This window comes from Aphelocoma coerulescens, unplaced genomic scaffold (assembly GCF_041296385.1).
Source record: "Aphelocoma coerulescens isolate FSJ_1873_10779 unplaced genomic scaffold, UR_Acoe_1.0 HiC_scaffold_77, whole genome shotgun sequence".
NCBI lineage: Eukaryota > Metazoa > Chordata > Aves > Passeriformes > Corvidae > Aphelocoma > Aphelocoma coerulescens.
In genome coordinates, this window is record NW_027184063.1 from 913,589 (window position 1) to 928,838 (window position 15,250).

Below are 15,250 nucleotides of genomic sequence, written 5' to 3' on the forward strand. Positions count from 1 at the left end.
GTTTTGTGCATTTTCTGATTGGCTTAAAAGTTGTTGTGGTCTCTGGCACCTGCCCATCTCCATGGCAACTGCTGAGTCATCACCGCCGCACGCTCTGATTGGCCAAAGGCTGCTTTGGGGTGGGGGCTGGGGGCCTCCGTCAAACGTGGGACCCCCACAAGCTGCTTATAACCACCAAAACTGGGAGTTATAGCCCTCCCTCAGACACCGGTGGAACCGTGGGGTCACCCCAACCTCCCAAAATGAGGCACGGGGCCCACAAGCCATTTATATCCCTACCCCAGTTTGGTGGAAAGCAGCAGGATCCTCCAAAATGGCGTCTCCTCACCATCAGAAAATGAGGAGGGGGTGTCACCTCAGCTTCCTGAATTAGCAGAAAAACTCCAAAAGCCCCCAAAATTGTCAGAAAGCAGCAGGACCTTCCCCAAAATGGGCTCCCCGTCTCCCTCCCTGTGGTGCCCACTCCAAGTGCCAGGGCCACGTGTCCTCCCCTGTCTCCCTGTACCCCCTCCTCAGGATTGGGGGGGACCCAAAAAACCCCTCAGGAACTGGGGATAACCCAAATGCCCTCAGATGTGGGGGATACCCAGAAAGGAGATTCCCCCCAGCCTCATCATCCCCAGCCTTCAGCTCTTCATTGCAATCCCCTGCCCCCCTCCCATTGCTCACCCCCCCCAATGTACCTCCCACTCCATCCAGACCCTCTGAATGCCCATCCAGCCCCTCCTGGCGATTTTGAGGGGGTTGTAGGGTCAAGTACTTTTGGAATGTGACTGAGCCATTTGGAGCGGGAGCTGAGCATTTTTCACTGGGATTCAGTGGTTTTGAGGTGACAGATCGAGGCCTCTCATCTTCTGGAGTGCAAAGTAATGGAGAAAACTCTTCCATATCTCCTCAGAACCCCCAAATCCTCCCAAATATCATCATCCCTGGTGCCTATGGGAATCCAGAAGGATATGGAGACAACCAGCCAGATGTCTTCCCAACATGGATACAGGGAATGTGGGTCCTTCAGTGGGGGATGAAGTTGGAGCAGCGAACGAAGGTCTTCCGCAGTCGGGGCACTTGCAGGGCTTCACTTACTGGTGCCTCTGTTGGTGTCTGGTCAAGGCTGAGCTCTGGATGAAGCTCTTGCCACACTCAGGACACTTGTGGAGCCTCTTCCCAGTGTGGATGTGCTGGTGCCTGATGAGGTGGGAGTTGCGTTTGAAGCCCTTCCCGCAGTCAGGGCAGAGGAAGGGCCTCTCATCCGTGTGAATCTGCTGGTGCTTGAGGAGCTCGGAGCTGGTCTGAAACATCTTCCCACACTCGGGACACTTGTAGGGCCTCTCCCCAGTGTGGCTTCTCTGGTGGATGATCAGCTCAGAGCTCTGTCCGAAGCCCTTCCCACATTCTAGGCACTCATAGGGCCATTCCCCAGTGTGGATCATCTGGTGGAGGATCAGGTGGGAGCTGTCTCTGAAGCTTTTCCCACATTTCCCACACTCATATGGCCTCTCCCCAGTGTGGATCATCTGGTGGCGGATCAGGTTGGAGCTGTGTCTGAAGCCCTTCCCACACTCCCCACACTCGTAGGGCCATTCTCCAGTGTGGATTATATGGTGGCGGATCAGGTTGGAGCTCTGGCTGAAGCTCTTCCCACATTCCCCACACTTGTAGGGCTGTTCCCCAGTGTGGATCATCTGGTGGCGGATCAGGTGAGATCTCCAGCAGAAGGTCTTCCCACATTCCAAGCACTTGTGGGGCTTCTCCCCAGTTTGATACTGCTCATGGACCACCAGGTCTGATCTCTGGCTGGATCTCCGGCCGCCTTCCTGGCACAGGGTGGCTCTTTCCTCCTCAGAGCACCCTGGGCTGCGTTTGCAGCCCCTCCTCCTGCCAGATGTCTGCAGCTTTTCCTCCCCGTTGGATTCCTGCGCTGTGGAGATGCTCAAAATGGCCTCTTCCACCAGGTTCTGCTGCGGGGATTTGTCCTCCCTGGTCTCCATCCTCAGCTCCTTGTCTGGGGGAGGAAGGACAAGGAGAGGATGGGTTTTGCCTCCGTGCCAGAGGGAAGGAGATCCCTCCAGTCCGTCCCCGGCAGGATGGTGTCGGCAGCGGGGTTGTCCTGCAGCCGGGGGCGATGCTGGGCTGGGAGATGGAGCAGGAGAGAGGGGGAAAGGGGCAGGGACTTCCTCCTCACCTGCCTGGGGGTCCCGGGGCATCTTCCTCACAGCCTCCTCCTCCATCTGGCCAAGGTTTGGGAATGGGAAATCGTGGTTTGGGGAAAAATAAGGGATGAACATATTGAATTTGAATGTCCCCCTGCCCAAGTCCATCTCTACAAGTCACCAGGCATCTGGAGCCCAGAAAAACCTCCCAAACACCAAGATTCAGCCCTGAAAAAGCCTCACAGGAGTTCCCCCTCTCTAGTCTCCCTGCTCTGGTGTTCGGGGGTTCCCCCTGTCCCAGCTGCTGGGGGTCCCTCTTTTATCGGGGTCCCCCATCTACTTGGTCTCCACCCTCCCCAGGCTGCTGGGAGTCCAGGAATCCAAAAGCTCCCCCCTTTGGTCTTCCCACTTAGGGATGCTGGGGGTTATGGGATCCCCAGGTCCCTTCTCCCCTTATTCTCTGCTTTGGGGTGCAGGGGGTCCAAGGAGTCCCCCCTCCCCCTCTCCAGGCTGTTGAGGGTCCCGCAAATGGCGGCGCTCCCCCCTCTCTGGGCTCCCCACTTTGGGGTCCTGGGGGTCACAGGGGTCTGCTCCTCCAGACTGCCGGGGCTCCCCTGGTCCCGGTACTGCCCCTCTCTGCTCTCCCATCTCTGGGGGTCCTGAGGTTCCCCCTCTGGCTCTCCAAGGGGGTCCCGCAGCCCTCTGGCTCCGGGCTGGAGTTGGCCATGCCTGACCCAGGCAGACCCAACCCCCACTGCGGGGGGACCCCACATCCCCCTGCCCACTGCCAAAGCTGTGCTGGCACCACCACCAGGACCCCCCAAAAACACCTCCTGGGGACCCCCAATGTCCTCACAAGGGGCATTTTCTGCTCAGCTTTGGAGTTCTTCATACTCCAAACATCCCCCTCCAAAAAAACCCAACCCAGAAACCCCCTCAGGATATCTGGGCCAAGCTCCCCCTTCCCGGGCACCTGCGGGATGTGGGGTGATGCTTCCAAAGGTCGGGGGCTGTGAATTCTGAGAGCGCTAAACCTCATGCTTCCTTCCCCTTTTCTTGATCCTCCCTTGTCCCTGCCCTTCCTCCTCTCCCATCCCTTCTTCTCTTTCCCCCACAACCAGTGACACCCTGGGTCCCCCGTTCCCGAGCCCCTCGCAGCCCGTGGGAGCAGCGGGGATGGAGCCGGGCCAGGTCGGGATGGGCAGCGCGGGGCTCTCGGCTGCTCCCACCCGCTGGGGGCGGGGGAACCAGGCCCGGGGAAAGGAGAGGGAAACTGGGAACATTGGGGGCTGCACATCCAAACTGGGCCTTGCTGGGGACCCTGGGTGGGGACTTGCAGCCCTTGGGACTCCTCTGGGGAGCCTGGAGAGCTGGAAGGGGGAACACAGAGAGGGCTGGGGGATCCCAGGAGTGGCATTGCTGGCAGTGACTACTTTGTACTGGGGTAACTGGAACCTTACTGGGGCAACTGGGTGGGACTGGGAATGACTACAAGCATGCTGAGGCCAACTGGGATATACTGGGAGTATCTGTAACCATACTGGGATTGACTGGGATTGAATGGGAACAACCAGGACCATGCTGGGGAGAAATGGACCATGCTGGGAGCTACTGGGAGAAAGTGGGAGTGACTGGGTCTGAACTGGGGGCAACTGGGCACGACTGGGACCATGCTGGGAGGGACTGGGATCATATGGGGAGTGACTGGGACTATACTAGGGGCAACTGGATTCATCTGGAACCACACTGGAAGATCATGAGAGCAGCTGTGCCCATGCCGCAGTCATACTGGGATCCTCCAGGAACTGGCTGGGATCATACTGACAGTGACTGGAAGGGTACTGGGGGTATCTGAGAGTGACTGCAATCATACTGGAATCAGACTGGGAGTGACCGGAAAGGTGCTGGCCGTGACTGGAACCATACTGGAGGTGACTGAGAGCAACAGAGACCATGCTGGGAACAAATGGGATCATATTTGGAGTGACTGGGAGTGACTGGATTCATACTGGGAGCAACTGGGCCCACACTGGCAGTGACAGGGAGTCTCACTGGGCATGACTGAAATAATACCAGGAGTATCTGGGAGTGACTGGTGTCATACTGGGGGTGACTGTAACCATACTGGAGGGGGATTGAGTGCAACTGGGATCATACTGGGGGTGACTGGGTGCAACTGGGATCATACTGGCATTGAGAGGGAGCAGTTGGGATCACGTTTGGGGTAACTGGAATCATACTGGGAGTGACTGGAACCAGACTGACAGTGACTACGGTTCCTACTGGGATCATGCGGAGAGCCACTGGGATTACAGCAGGTGTGAACAGATCCGGACTGGGGCTTACTGGGAGCAACAGGGCCCATGTTGGGATGAAAATGTGGACACATTTAGAGCAGCTGGGATCAGCTGGAAGGTACTGGAACCATGCTGAGGGGACTGAGACCACAACTGGGGCAACTGGATTCATACTGGGAGCAACTGGGACAACACTTTGGGCAACTGCCAGAAACTGGGATCCTACTGGAAGCAACTGGGAGTAACTGGGAAAGACTGAGATCATTCTGAGGGAACTAGAACCTTACTGGTGTAACTGGGAGTGCCTGGGAATGACTACAAGCATGCTGAGGCCAACTGGGATATACTGGGAGTGTCTGTAACCATACTGGGGCTTACTGGAATCACACTGGTAACAGCTGGGACCATGCTGGGGACAACTGGGACCATGCTGGAGGCACCTGGGAGCAACTGGATCTATGCTGGGGGCAACTGGGCGTGACTGGGACTATTCTAGGGGCAACTGGGATCATATTGGGAGGAACCAGGAACAACTGGAACTATGCTGGGGGCAAGTGGGATCATACTGGAATCACGGTGGGAGCAGCTGGGTGAGACTGGGATCATACTGAGGGTGTCTGGAATCATCCTGGGATTGACTGGGAATGGCTGTGAGCAACTGGAATCATGCTGAAAGCAACTGGGAAGAAGTGGGAAGGACTGGGAACATGCTGGGGGTGACTGGGATATACTGGGAGAGACAGGGAGTCACAGGGATCATACAGGAGGCTACTGGGCTCATGCTGGCACTGGCAGGCAACAACTGGAATCACACTGGGGGCCACTGGCATCATACTGGAAGTGACTGGGATCATACTGGGATGATAGTGGGTGTCAATGGACCCTGACTAGGGGTTACTGGGAGCTACCAGGCCCATGCTGAGGGCCTACTGGGGATACACTGAGATCAGACTGGGAGAAACTGGGAATGATAGGATGCATGCTGGTGACAACTGGGATGTACTGGCAGTGACTGGGATAAAATTGGGGATTAATTGCACCATGCTGAGGTAACTGGGAGTGCCTGGGAATGACCACGAGAATGTTCAGGGCAACTGGGATATACTGGGAGTGTCTGAGACCATGTGGGTGGAACTGGGACCACACTGGGGCCACACTGGGGGCAAGTGTGAGTGACTGGGGCCCTGCTGGGAGAGACTGGCATCATACTGGGAATGACTGGGACGACGCTAGGAGCAGCTGGGAAAACTGGGAACACACTGGACAAAAGTGGAAGGAACTGGGTGCAACTGTGGGATCATGCTGGGGGCAAATTGCATCCCAATGGGGAATGACTGGGAGTGACTGGGTTCATACTGGGAGCAACAGAGATCCTACAGGGAGTGAGGGGAAGTGACCAGGATCATACTGGGACTAAGTGGGCTCATACTGGGACTGATGAGGAAACTGGAACCACTCGGAGGGGGGGGAACTGGGCTCATACTGGGAGCAGCCATTTCCCAGCCCCGGGACCCCCGAGCCCCTTTCCCGGCCATGCCGCCCCTCCAGCCCTCAGACCCCCCCGCCGGGATCCCGCCAATGCCAGGGGTCCCCCCCTCGGGATCCCCGCTTTGGGGTTCTGGGGGTCTCCTCTCTCTGGGGTCCCGCTTAGGGAAGCCGGGGCTCCCGGGGGTCCCCAAAACCAGTGTCCCCCCACCCCCGCGTGGTCCCCACGGGGCCCCGGCAGAGCTCGGAGGGCCCGGCCCGGGAAGCCCAACCCCCACCGCGGGGGGACCCGCATCCCCCCGCCCCCGCCGCGGCTCTGCCGGCACCGCCACCGGGACCCCCCAAAAACACCTCCCGGGACCCCCCGATGTCCTCCCGAGGGCATTTGCGGTTCGGCTTTGGAGTTCCGCAAGCTCCAAACATCCCCCAAAAAACCCCAAACCCAGGGACCCCCCCGGGACATTTGGGGCGAGCTCCCCCTCCCCGGGCACCTGCGGGACGGGGGCCGATGGTCCCGGGGGGCTGCGAGTTCCGGGAGCGCTGGAGCCCAGCGCTTCCTCCTCTCCTCCAGCTTCCCGCTGCCGCTCCGCCTCTTCCTCCCTCCTCCTCCTCCTCTTCCCGCCTCTCCCCAATCCCACCTCCGCCTCCTCCTCCTCCCCTTCCCCCTGCCCCGTTCCCGAGCCCCTCGCAGCCCGCGGGAGCAGCGGGGATGGAGCCGGGACAGGTCGGGATGGGCAGCGCGGGGCTCTCGGCTGCTCCCACCCGCTGGGGGCGGGGGAACCCGGCCCGGGGAAAGGAGAGGGAAACTGGGAACATTGGGGGCTGCACATCCGAACTGGGCCTTGCTGGGGACCCTGGGTGGGGGCTTGCAGCCCTTGGGGTTCCTCTCGGAGCCTGGAGAGCCGGGAGGGGGAACACAAAGAGGGCTGGGGGATCCCAGGAGTGGCATCACTGGCAGTGACTGCTTTGTACTGGGATCGTACTGAGATCATACTGGCAGTGACTGGGCTGTACTGGGATCGTACTGTCATCATACTGGGAGCAGCTGGGCCCATGCCGGGGGAGACTGCAATCACACTGAGGGAGACTGGAATCGTACTGGGATCATACTGGGACGCCTGAGGGCGGCAATTGAGACCATGCTGCGGGCAAATGGGATATACTGGCAGTGACTGGGATCATGCTGAGGGTGACCGGGAGCAGCTGGGAGCAACTGGGATCATGCCAGGAGCAACTGGGAGTGACTAGGTGCATGCTGGGGGTGATTGGAAGCAACTGGGCTTCTACTGTGATGAATTGGGATGATGCTGGAGGTGACTGGGATCATACTGGCAGTGAGTGCGACTACACAGAGGCTGACTGGGAATGGTTGTGAGCAAATGGGATCATGCTGGAAGCAACTGGGAGGAACTGGGAGTGACTGGGAATATGCTGGAGGGAACTGGGAGAGACTGGGAGCACACTGGGAGTGACTGGAACAAAAGTGAGGGTGAAAGAGAGCAACTGGAACCTGTGGGGGGCAACTGGTTCATACTGGCAGTGACTGGGAGCACACTGGGGTCATATTTGGATCCTATTGGGAGTGACTGGACTAATACTGGGAGTATCTGAGAGTGACTGGGAACACAGCATGCATATCATCCCCCATACTGGGGGTGACTGGGAGCAACTGGGAGCACGCTGGGAGCAAATGTCATCATACTGGGACTGACTGGGTTGATCTAGGAAGCAACTGGAACCATGGTGGAGGCAACTGGGCCCATACTGGGAGTAATTGGGATGAAAACTCTGACCATACTGGGAGTGATTGGAAATAACTGGGATGAAACTGGTACCATACTGGGAGTGCTGGCATGTGACTGGGATCATATTGGTGTTGAAAGGGAGCAACTGGGGTCACACTTTGGGCTACTGGGAGCAACTGAGAGAAATTGGGATCATGCTGCAAGCAAACTGGAGTAACTGGGAAGGACTGGGCGCATGCTGGAGGCAACTGGGATATACTGGGCGTGACTGGTATGATAGTTGGATAACAAACACCTTCCTGGGACCACTGGGAGCATCTGGGAATGACTATGGACATGCTGGGATATACTGGGAGTGTGTGTAACCATACTGGGGGTGGCTGGGGACACACACTGGGAGCGACTGGGATTGCCTGGGATTTACAGAGCCTTCCCTGGGGACAGCTGGAAGTGATCCCCCCTTTCCACCTGCCCTTCCTCGGGCACTGCTGCATCTCCCAGCCTGCGCCACCGGGATCTGCCTGGAGCAGCGCGATGGCTCCAGCGCTGGGGCTGGGGGCTCCTGGGGGCGGTGAGGAGGGAGTGGGACCTCGGCACCCCCTGAGACCCCCCTGAACCGCCATTCCTGGGAACGGGACCCCCTGAATCCCCATTCCCAGGAATGGGACCCCCCTGAACTGCCTTATCCTCCATAGGGACCCCCCTGAATCCCCTATTGCCGGAAATGACGACCCCCCTGCTCCCTTTTTCCCAGCTATCCCATGTCTCCCACCATCCCAAACTCCCATGTTCTTGGTGCTGGGACACCCTGGAACTCCTTGGACCCCCATTCCTGCCTTTCCCAGCCACCAGCCCCACCTTTCTGCAAAACCGGAGACCCCCCTGAACTCCCCTTCCTGGACATGCCGGGTGTCCCCACCCTGTCACCCCCCTTTTCTAGGAAACCCTGGACTCCCCTTTCCTGGGCACAGGGAACCCCTGGACCTCCCTTCTACCTCTCCACGTCCCTGCACTCCCGTTTCCTTGACCCTGAGACTCCCCTGGACCCCCATTCCTGAGAACCAAGATGCCCTTTTACCCCTTTCCCTGGCACTGAGACCCCCCTGCACCCCCTTATCCGGCACCAACACAACCTTTTCCTGGCCACCCCACCTCTCCCAGCTCCAGACCCACCCTTTTCCTTGACCCTGGGCCCCCTGGCCCCCATTCCTGTATTTCCCAGCCCCCAGCCCCTCCTTTCCTCACACTGAGGGCCCCTGGCACCCCCTTTCCTGGGCACAGGATTCCCTGGACACCCCATCCCACCTCTCCCAGTTCCTGCACCCCCTTTCCTTGACTCTGAGCCCCTGAACCTCCTTCCCAGCTCTCCCAGCTCAAGTCCCTCCTCTCCTTGACCTGTGGACCCCCTGGATCCCCAAACTCCCACCCCCCCAGATCTCTGTGTCCCCCAATTCTCCACTCCCTGCAGTACCTGGAAGTGGCACTGTCAGAGCCCAGCCCGGGGGTCCCCCAGTCCCTGATCACGGGGACGTGGACGGGACCCCTTCTGAGTGCTGCCACAGCGAGCGGGGCCGGATGGAGCTGCAGGCATGGGGATGGGAGTGAGAACCGAGCGAGGATACTGGGATAGCCAGACCCGGGATATTGGGATAGCCAGACCCGGCTCAAGGAGAGGAACCAGCACGTGCTTGACAGTGACCTGGAGACGGGGCCGGTACAACCAGAGCAGGGGGAGTGGGGGGAGCTGGGGGCTGGGCTGGGATCTGTGGGAATGGGGTGGATCTCTGGGGGTGGGATTTGTGGGAGTGGGATGGGATCTGTGGGCCTGGCATAGGAATCCAGGGAGCTGCAAGGGGCTCCGTGGGGCTGGGACACGACTCCATGGGTCCATTCTCTCCTCGTTCCCAGGTCTCCCCACAGTGCAGGTGGTTTCCAGCTGTGACCTCCTGTCCAACGGAGCGTTCATGGATCCCACCGGCACGGCTACGACGGGTGGGATTTCATCTCCTTCCAGCTGGGATCCGCAAGCTTTGTGGTGTCTGACGGTGCCACCTGGATCCCCCAGAGGTGCTGGGAATCCAAAGGGATCCTGGCAGAGCGGATGAAGCATTACCTGGGACACACCTGTGTGGAAGAGCTCCCAAAATACATTGGATGTGGTCAGGAGGCTCTGGAGCACAAAGGTGGGTGTGTGGGGGAATTCCTGTGGGAATGTGGGATTCAGGAAGGGTGGACCTGGGAATGCAGGAATTCCCATGGAATTTCCATGGATGGATCTCACTCTTATCCCAAGTCAGGTGAGAATTCCATGGACGCATCTCCCCCCCAGCCCACTGCCATGGGAACTCCATGGGGGAATGACTGGAATTTATGTCCAATCAATTCCCTGCTGTGATTCAATGGGACATAAATGTTAGAAGCTTAACAAGACGAGGAGCCCGGGTCCCCGGTGGGGGGAGAGAGAAGCAGTCCAACCATTATGATTGATTAGAGCAAACTCTGTTTATTAGCAATCCAAAGGCACTTATACAGTATACCAGCTTGTTAACTCCTAAGTGGCTTAAAGCTTATCAAAACACATTTCTACTTTTACATAATTGGACTTACATTGGCAAGCTTCCATAGTCTTGTTATGATTAAAAGAATTCAGTGCCCATCTCCCTCGTTCACTCCCGGATAGCACAGCTTATCAGGACAGCTGCACCGTTTCAAAACTCCCTCTTTGTTCCCAGCCCTACTTTTTATTTTTCACACAGAGACTTTCTCATGGAGAGTTTTCTCACACACAGGCCTTTAGCTTCCAGGCCTATTGCTTGCACAGTTCTTTTATTGATCCCAATAATTCTATTTCCCAACACATAAATCCCAATCCCTTCCCCAGGCCGGGTCTGTGGTGCCCCTGGCAGCGCCAGGGGAGTGCCCTCTCCCTGCCCCAAGCCAAATTCAAGCCTTTCCTTTGGTAGTCTCTGCCCTGCCGGGGGCAGGAGGGCACTGATGGAGCGGCTTTGGTGGCACCAGGCACCAGCCGGGCTCCAGCCACTGCTCCATGGGAATGTCCAACACCAAAGCTTAAAGCCAACAACAGCTCCTGGAGAGGATTCTACCCCCTCTGCCTGTCCTGGGAGCCCAAGGGCAACGCCCCAGGCACAACAGCCCAAAGTGCTGGAGCACAGTGTCCCTGGGCCAGGCCGTGTTCCTTGGCTGTCCCATGTCCCTCGGCTGTTCCGTGTCCCTCAGCCATTCCGTGTCCCTTGGCTCTGTGGGGCCGGGGGTGGCAGCAGGACCTGGGGCAGCCCTGGGGAAGAACAACCCTGAGCCCCAGCTGGGCCAGTTCCTCCAGGGGGCCCAGGTCACTCCCAGCATGGGCCCTGTGGCTCCTAGTAACCCCAGTATGGTCCCAGCTCACTCCCCAGTATGATCCCAGTCATTTTCAGTTACACTCAGTATGATCCCAGTATGACCCTGGTCACTCCCACTATGATCCCTGCATTGTCCCAGGTGTTCCCATTCCCCCCTAGTATAGTTCACGGCACTCCCAGTACAGTTCCAGTTTCCCCCAGTATGATCCCAGTTACTCTCATTGTGGCTCCAGTCCTCCCCAGTATGATTCCAGTATTAACCCAGTCACCCTCAGTACAATGCCATTTGCTCCCAGCATAGTCCTAGTAACTCCCAGTATGATCCCAGTCACTCCCAGATACTCCCAGTATTGTTCCAGTAACTTCCTTTATGGCTCCTCTATGATCCCAGTCACTCCCAGTGTCTCCCAGTATCTACCAGTAGCTTCCAGCATGATTCCAGTCACTCCCTGTATATACCAGTTGCCCTCAGGATGCTCCCAGTCACTTTCGGTATGATCCCAGTATGACCCAGTCACCCTCAGTGTGGACCCAGTTGCTCCCAGTCTGATCCCAGTTACTCTCAGTTGCCCCTAGAACAGAGCCAGTCATTCCATGTATGATACCTGTATGTGTCCAGTAGGATCCCAGTCTCCCCCAGCATGGTCCCAGTCAATCCCAGTTGCCCCCAATGTAGACCTAGTCACTCCCAGTCACTCTCAGTGTGTTCCCAGTCACCCCCAGTGTGGTTACAAACACTCTCAGTATAGCCCAGTTACCCTCAGCTTGCTCATAGTCATTCCCAGTCACAGCCACCAGTAAGCTCCAGTAAGGTTCCAGGGTGCAGTCCTCCAAGGCCAGGCTGCTCCAGCCTGGGAGCAGGGCTCTTTGTGAGGATCCAATTCAGTTTGAGTTCAGCCATTTTAGGTTGCCTCATCTCTGGCTGTCAGGGTTTTCAGAGGCACGCGGGGGCAGGGAGTGTACACCTGCCACTTGCAGGAGGTGGCCACGAGCGGGGGAAGCCTCATCTCTGGGGAGCCTTGGCCTGGCAACACCCCACATGAGGAAGGCAGTAGGAGACACTGTGAAAGGGCTTCTCCAGTCAGGTCGCGGAGAGGTCTCCACCAATGGATGGCCCAGGAAAGCTGGACTAGGCCAATGGTTCCCTGTCCTCAGGCAGCCTTTGGGAGGGGCCGGGGGAGTATAAAACCCAACTGTGTCAGGGCTCACTGCTGCTTGCTCAGGAGGCCTCGCTACTGTTTGCTGCCTGTGTGAAAAACAACAAGCCAATTCAAAAGTTGAAAGGGTTTTATTTAAAAAAATTTAATAATTGACAACTACAGACCCCAAGCAGCAAGCTGCCTGCCTACAAAACAAAGGACAGCAGTGCTGGGCACTTGGCTACGAGGGTTAGCTGGGGCACAACCCTCGGGGCTTCCGCAAGGCCTGTTCTCCCCTCCCAGTGTCAATCAGGGTATCTGGACACATTTGTCCAGTCAGGGGCCGGGTTGGTTTGGTCCCTCCCTCATGCCTGCCCATAGGGGCCAGCTCATCCCTCTGGAGCATGCCCAGTTGCTGCCTAAAGGAGGGGCCCCAGCCTGAGTGACACGTTCTGGTGGTTTTGACTGGCACTTGCACACTCCCCACCCCCAAGAAGATTCTGGAAAGTTATTCCCATCAGCCATTTTGTTTTATATTAATCATTGACAATTCAACAGTAAAAACATCCTGAACACTAAAGCATCCTAACATACAATCTAACTCTAACCATCACTCTCAACTTCCAGTCATTTTCCAACCTGAAATCAGAGAACTTTAACAGTATTAAACTTCTTGATTAACTCTTTAACCCCTTGAATCAGTAACTCCAAATATGAAAACCAACATCTCCCTTCACTGTTTATAACATCCTGGCCCCAGCCTGCCTTCTGGCTCTGCTGCCCTCGCACCTGTCCTGCCTTCCTGTGCCCTGAGCACCGCCTCACTGCTTCGCCCTGCCTTCCTGCCTGAGCTGCCTGAATCCTGCCCTACCGCCCTGATCCAGCCATCGCTGCCCGCCCTGCCACGCCAATCCAGGCGCTCACTGCGACCCCGTCCAGGCTCCTCGTCCTCCCGTCCGAGCACCCACTCACCACGTGTCCAGGGCCGTCGCCACGGGAGCCATGCCCATCGAGCCACGCCCCTCCAGGAGCTGTGCAGGCTCGGTTGGGCCTGGCCGGGCCACAGGCAGGCAGCGTGTACAGCCCCCCTCAGGCGCCGACAGCACTGCCGTGACCCACTGGGGGTAACGCCCTCTTTTTCTCTCTGTCCCCTCTCTCCCCTCTCCCCCAGTCTTTTTCCATTTTCCTTTCTTCTTTTCTGCCTCCTCTAGCCATCTTCTGCTCGGGCAGCTCCTTTTCCTTCTCCTTTTGTTGTCAATAAACGGTTCTCAGAGACAATGTTTGCCTCGTTTGGCTTCATTCCCTTCCTGACCATCCATTTTTAAAAGAACTCCTCACAGTTCTCCACAATGGAACGTGACACCCCCTCTCTCCACTGGGTCTTTCACTGGATCACATTCTCTTCCAGACATCCACCTACTCCGGTGTGAGCACCTTCCCCCCAGGCTGTGGGTTGATTATTGCATCCCCCATGGATCCCCAGAGGCTGTTTCACCATGTTCATCACCACGGCCTGCAGAGGAATCTCAGCGCCTCAGCGCCGGAGCCTGGAGGAAATCAGGGGGATGGGGAGGCAAAGGTTAAATGATTTGCTAAGAAGTTGTTTGTTAGAAGCAATGCATACAGCTTGCTCAACACTTATTGTGCCTACCAAGGCAGGATGAGAAGATACGAGACTATTGATAGAGGGAAGGAATCTTGACCAATGATCCTGTTTTTAACCTAAAACTAACTCAAACCAGTCTTGAAGTTTAGACTTGGGCAAGGGACATAAAGAGCAGGCGCAGGGAAGCAAGGTGAAAAGTTCAGGATGAGGAAGACCCTTTACTTCATCTGAGGAAGACTCTTATTTCATCCTGGAGACCCCTGCCCACGACCACCAGACAACACTGTGCAAGCACAACACAGATGTAAATGGCTTTTGGGCTCACTGTAATACGAGGTAAGGCTAGGTGGGGCTAGGTAATGAATATGTATAGGCATATTGGGAAACTTAATGAATATGGAACTTGTAACCCAGTATATACCAAGCTGAATGCAGCTGTCGGCACACATGACTTTGGAGGAACTATCCCCCATGCATCCCAGCGCTGGAATAAACATAGCTACTTTACTACTTATTCCAGTAGTGGAGTCTTTTCTGCATATCACGAGCACCTCCTTCCCCTCCTTCTTCACTGACCTTGGTGTCTCCACGTTGTTTCCCTCACACGTTCTCACCTCCTCCTCTTCTCTGACCAAAAGAAAAACTGTGACTTTGTTTTGATTTTCCTCTTAAATCTGTTATCCCAGAGGCATTACCAGCCTCTCTCATTGGCCCAGTTTTGGCCAGCAGCATGTCCATCTTCAGAGCCATCGGGGACTGGCGCTGCTGGACATGGTGGAAGCTTCCAGCAGCATCTCACAGGAGCCACCTCTGTGGTCCCCCCGCCACCAAAAACCAGGCTGTGCCAAACCAGTACAGGAGTCATCGGTGAGAAAAGCTCTGACTGAGTAAAAATTGTTTTGTGCATTTTCTGATTGGCTTAAAAGTGTTGTGGTCTCTGGCACCTGCACATCTCCATGGCAACTGCTGAGTCATCACCGCCGCACGCTCTGATTGGCCAAAGGCTGCTTTGGGGTGGGGGCTGGGGGCCTCCGTCAAACGTGGGACCCCCACAAGCTGCTTATAACCACCAAAACTGGGAGTTATAGCCCTCCCTCAGACACCGGTGGAACCGTGGGGTCACCCCAACCTCCCAAAATGAGGCACGGGGCCCACAAGCCATTTATATCCCTGCCCCAGGTTGGTGGAAAGCAGCAGGATCCTCCCCAAAATGGTGTCTCCTCACCATCACAAAATGAGGAGGGGGTGTCACCTCAGCTTCCAGAAATTACCGGGAAAACTCCAAAAGCCATTTCTAGCCTCCAAAATTGGCAGAAAGCAGCAGGACCTTCCCCAAAATGGGCTCTCTGTGTCCCTCCCTGTGGTGTCCACTCCAAGTGCCAGAGCCATGTGTCCTCCCTTGTCTCCCTGTATCCCCTCAGGAACAGGGGATAAGCCAAATGCCCTCAGATGTGGGGGATACCCAGAAA

General features: G+C 56.8%; 2 protein-coding genes across 2 annotated transcripts; one reads left to right on the forward strand and one right to left on the reverse strand.

Annotated features, from left to right (window-relative positions):
• Nucleotides 1-689: 689 nt before the first annotated feature.
• LOC138102501 (zinc finger protein 892-like) lies at nucleotides 690-5,947 on the reverse strand. The gene is made up of 2 exons (XM_069000199.1): nucleotides 2,183-5,947; nucleotides 690-2,002 (listed from the first exon to the last, which is right to left on the reverse strand). The coding sequence occupies exons 1-2, from the start codon at nucleotides 2,316-2,318 to the stop codon at nucleotides 1,080-1,082; spliced, it is 1,059 nt and encodes a 352-aa protein (XP_068856300.1). The 5' UTR covers nucleotides 2,319-5,947; the 3' UTR covers nucleotides 690-1,079.
• A 2,264-nt stretch (nucleotides 5,948-8,211) lies between these two features.
• On the forward strand, nucleotides 8,212-15,248 carry LOC138102479 (major histocompatibility complex class I-related gene protein-like). Its single transcript, XM_069000177.1, is given in 5 exon segments — nucleotides 8,212-8,259; nucleotides 9,041-9,203; nucleotides 9,206-9,278; nucleotides 9,637-9,860; nucleotides 13,584-15,248. Coding segments are annotated over 5 exon segments (684 nt in total). The 3' UTR covers nucleotides 13,760-15,248.
• The last annotated feature ends 2 nt before the right edge of the window (nucleotides 15,249-15,250 follow it).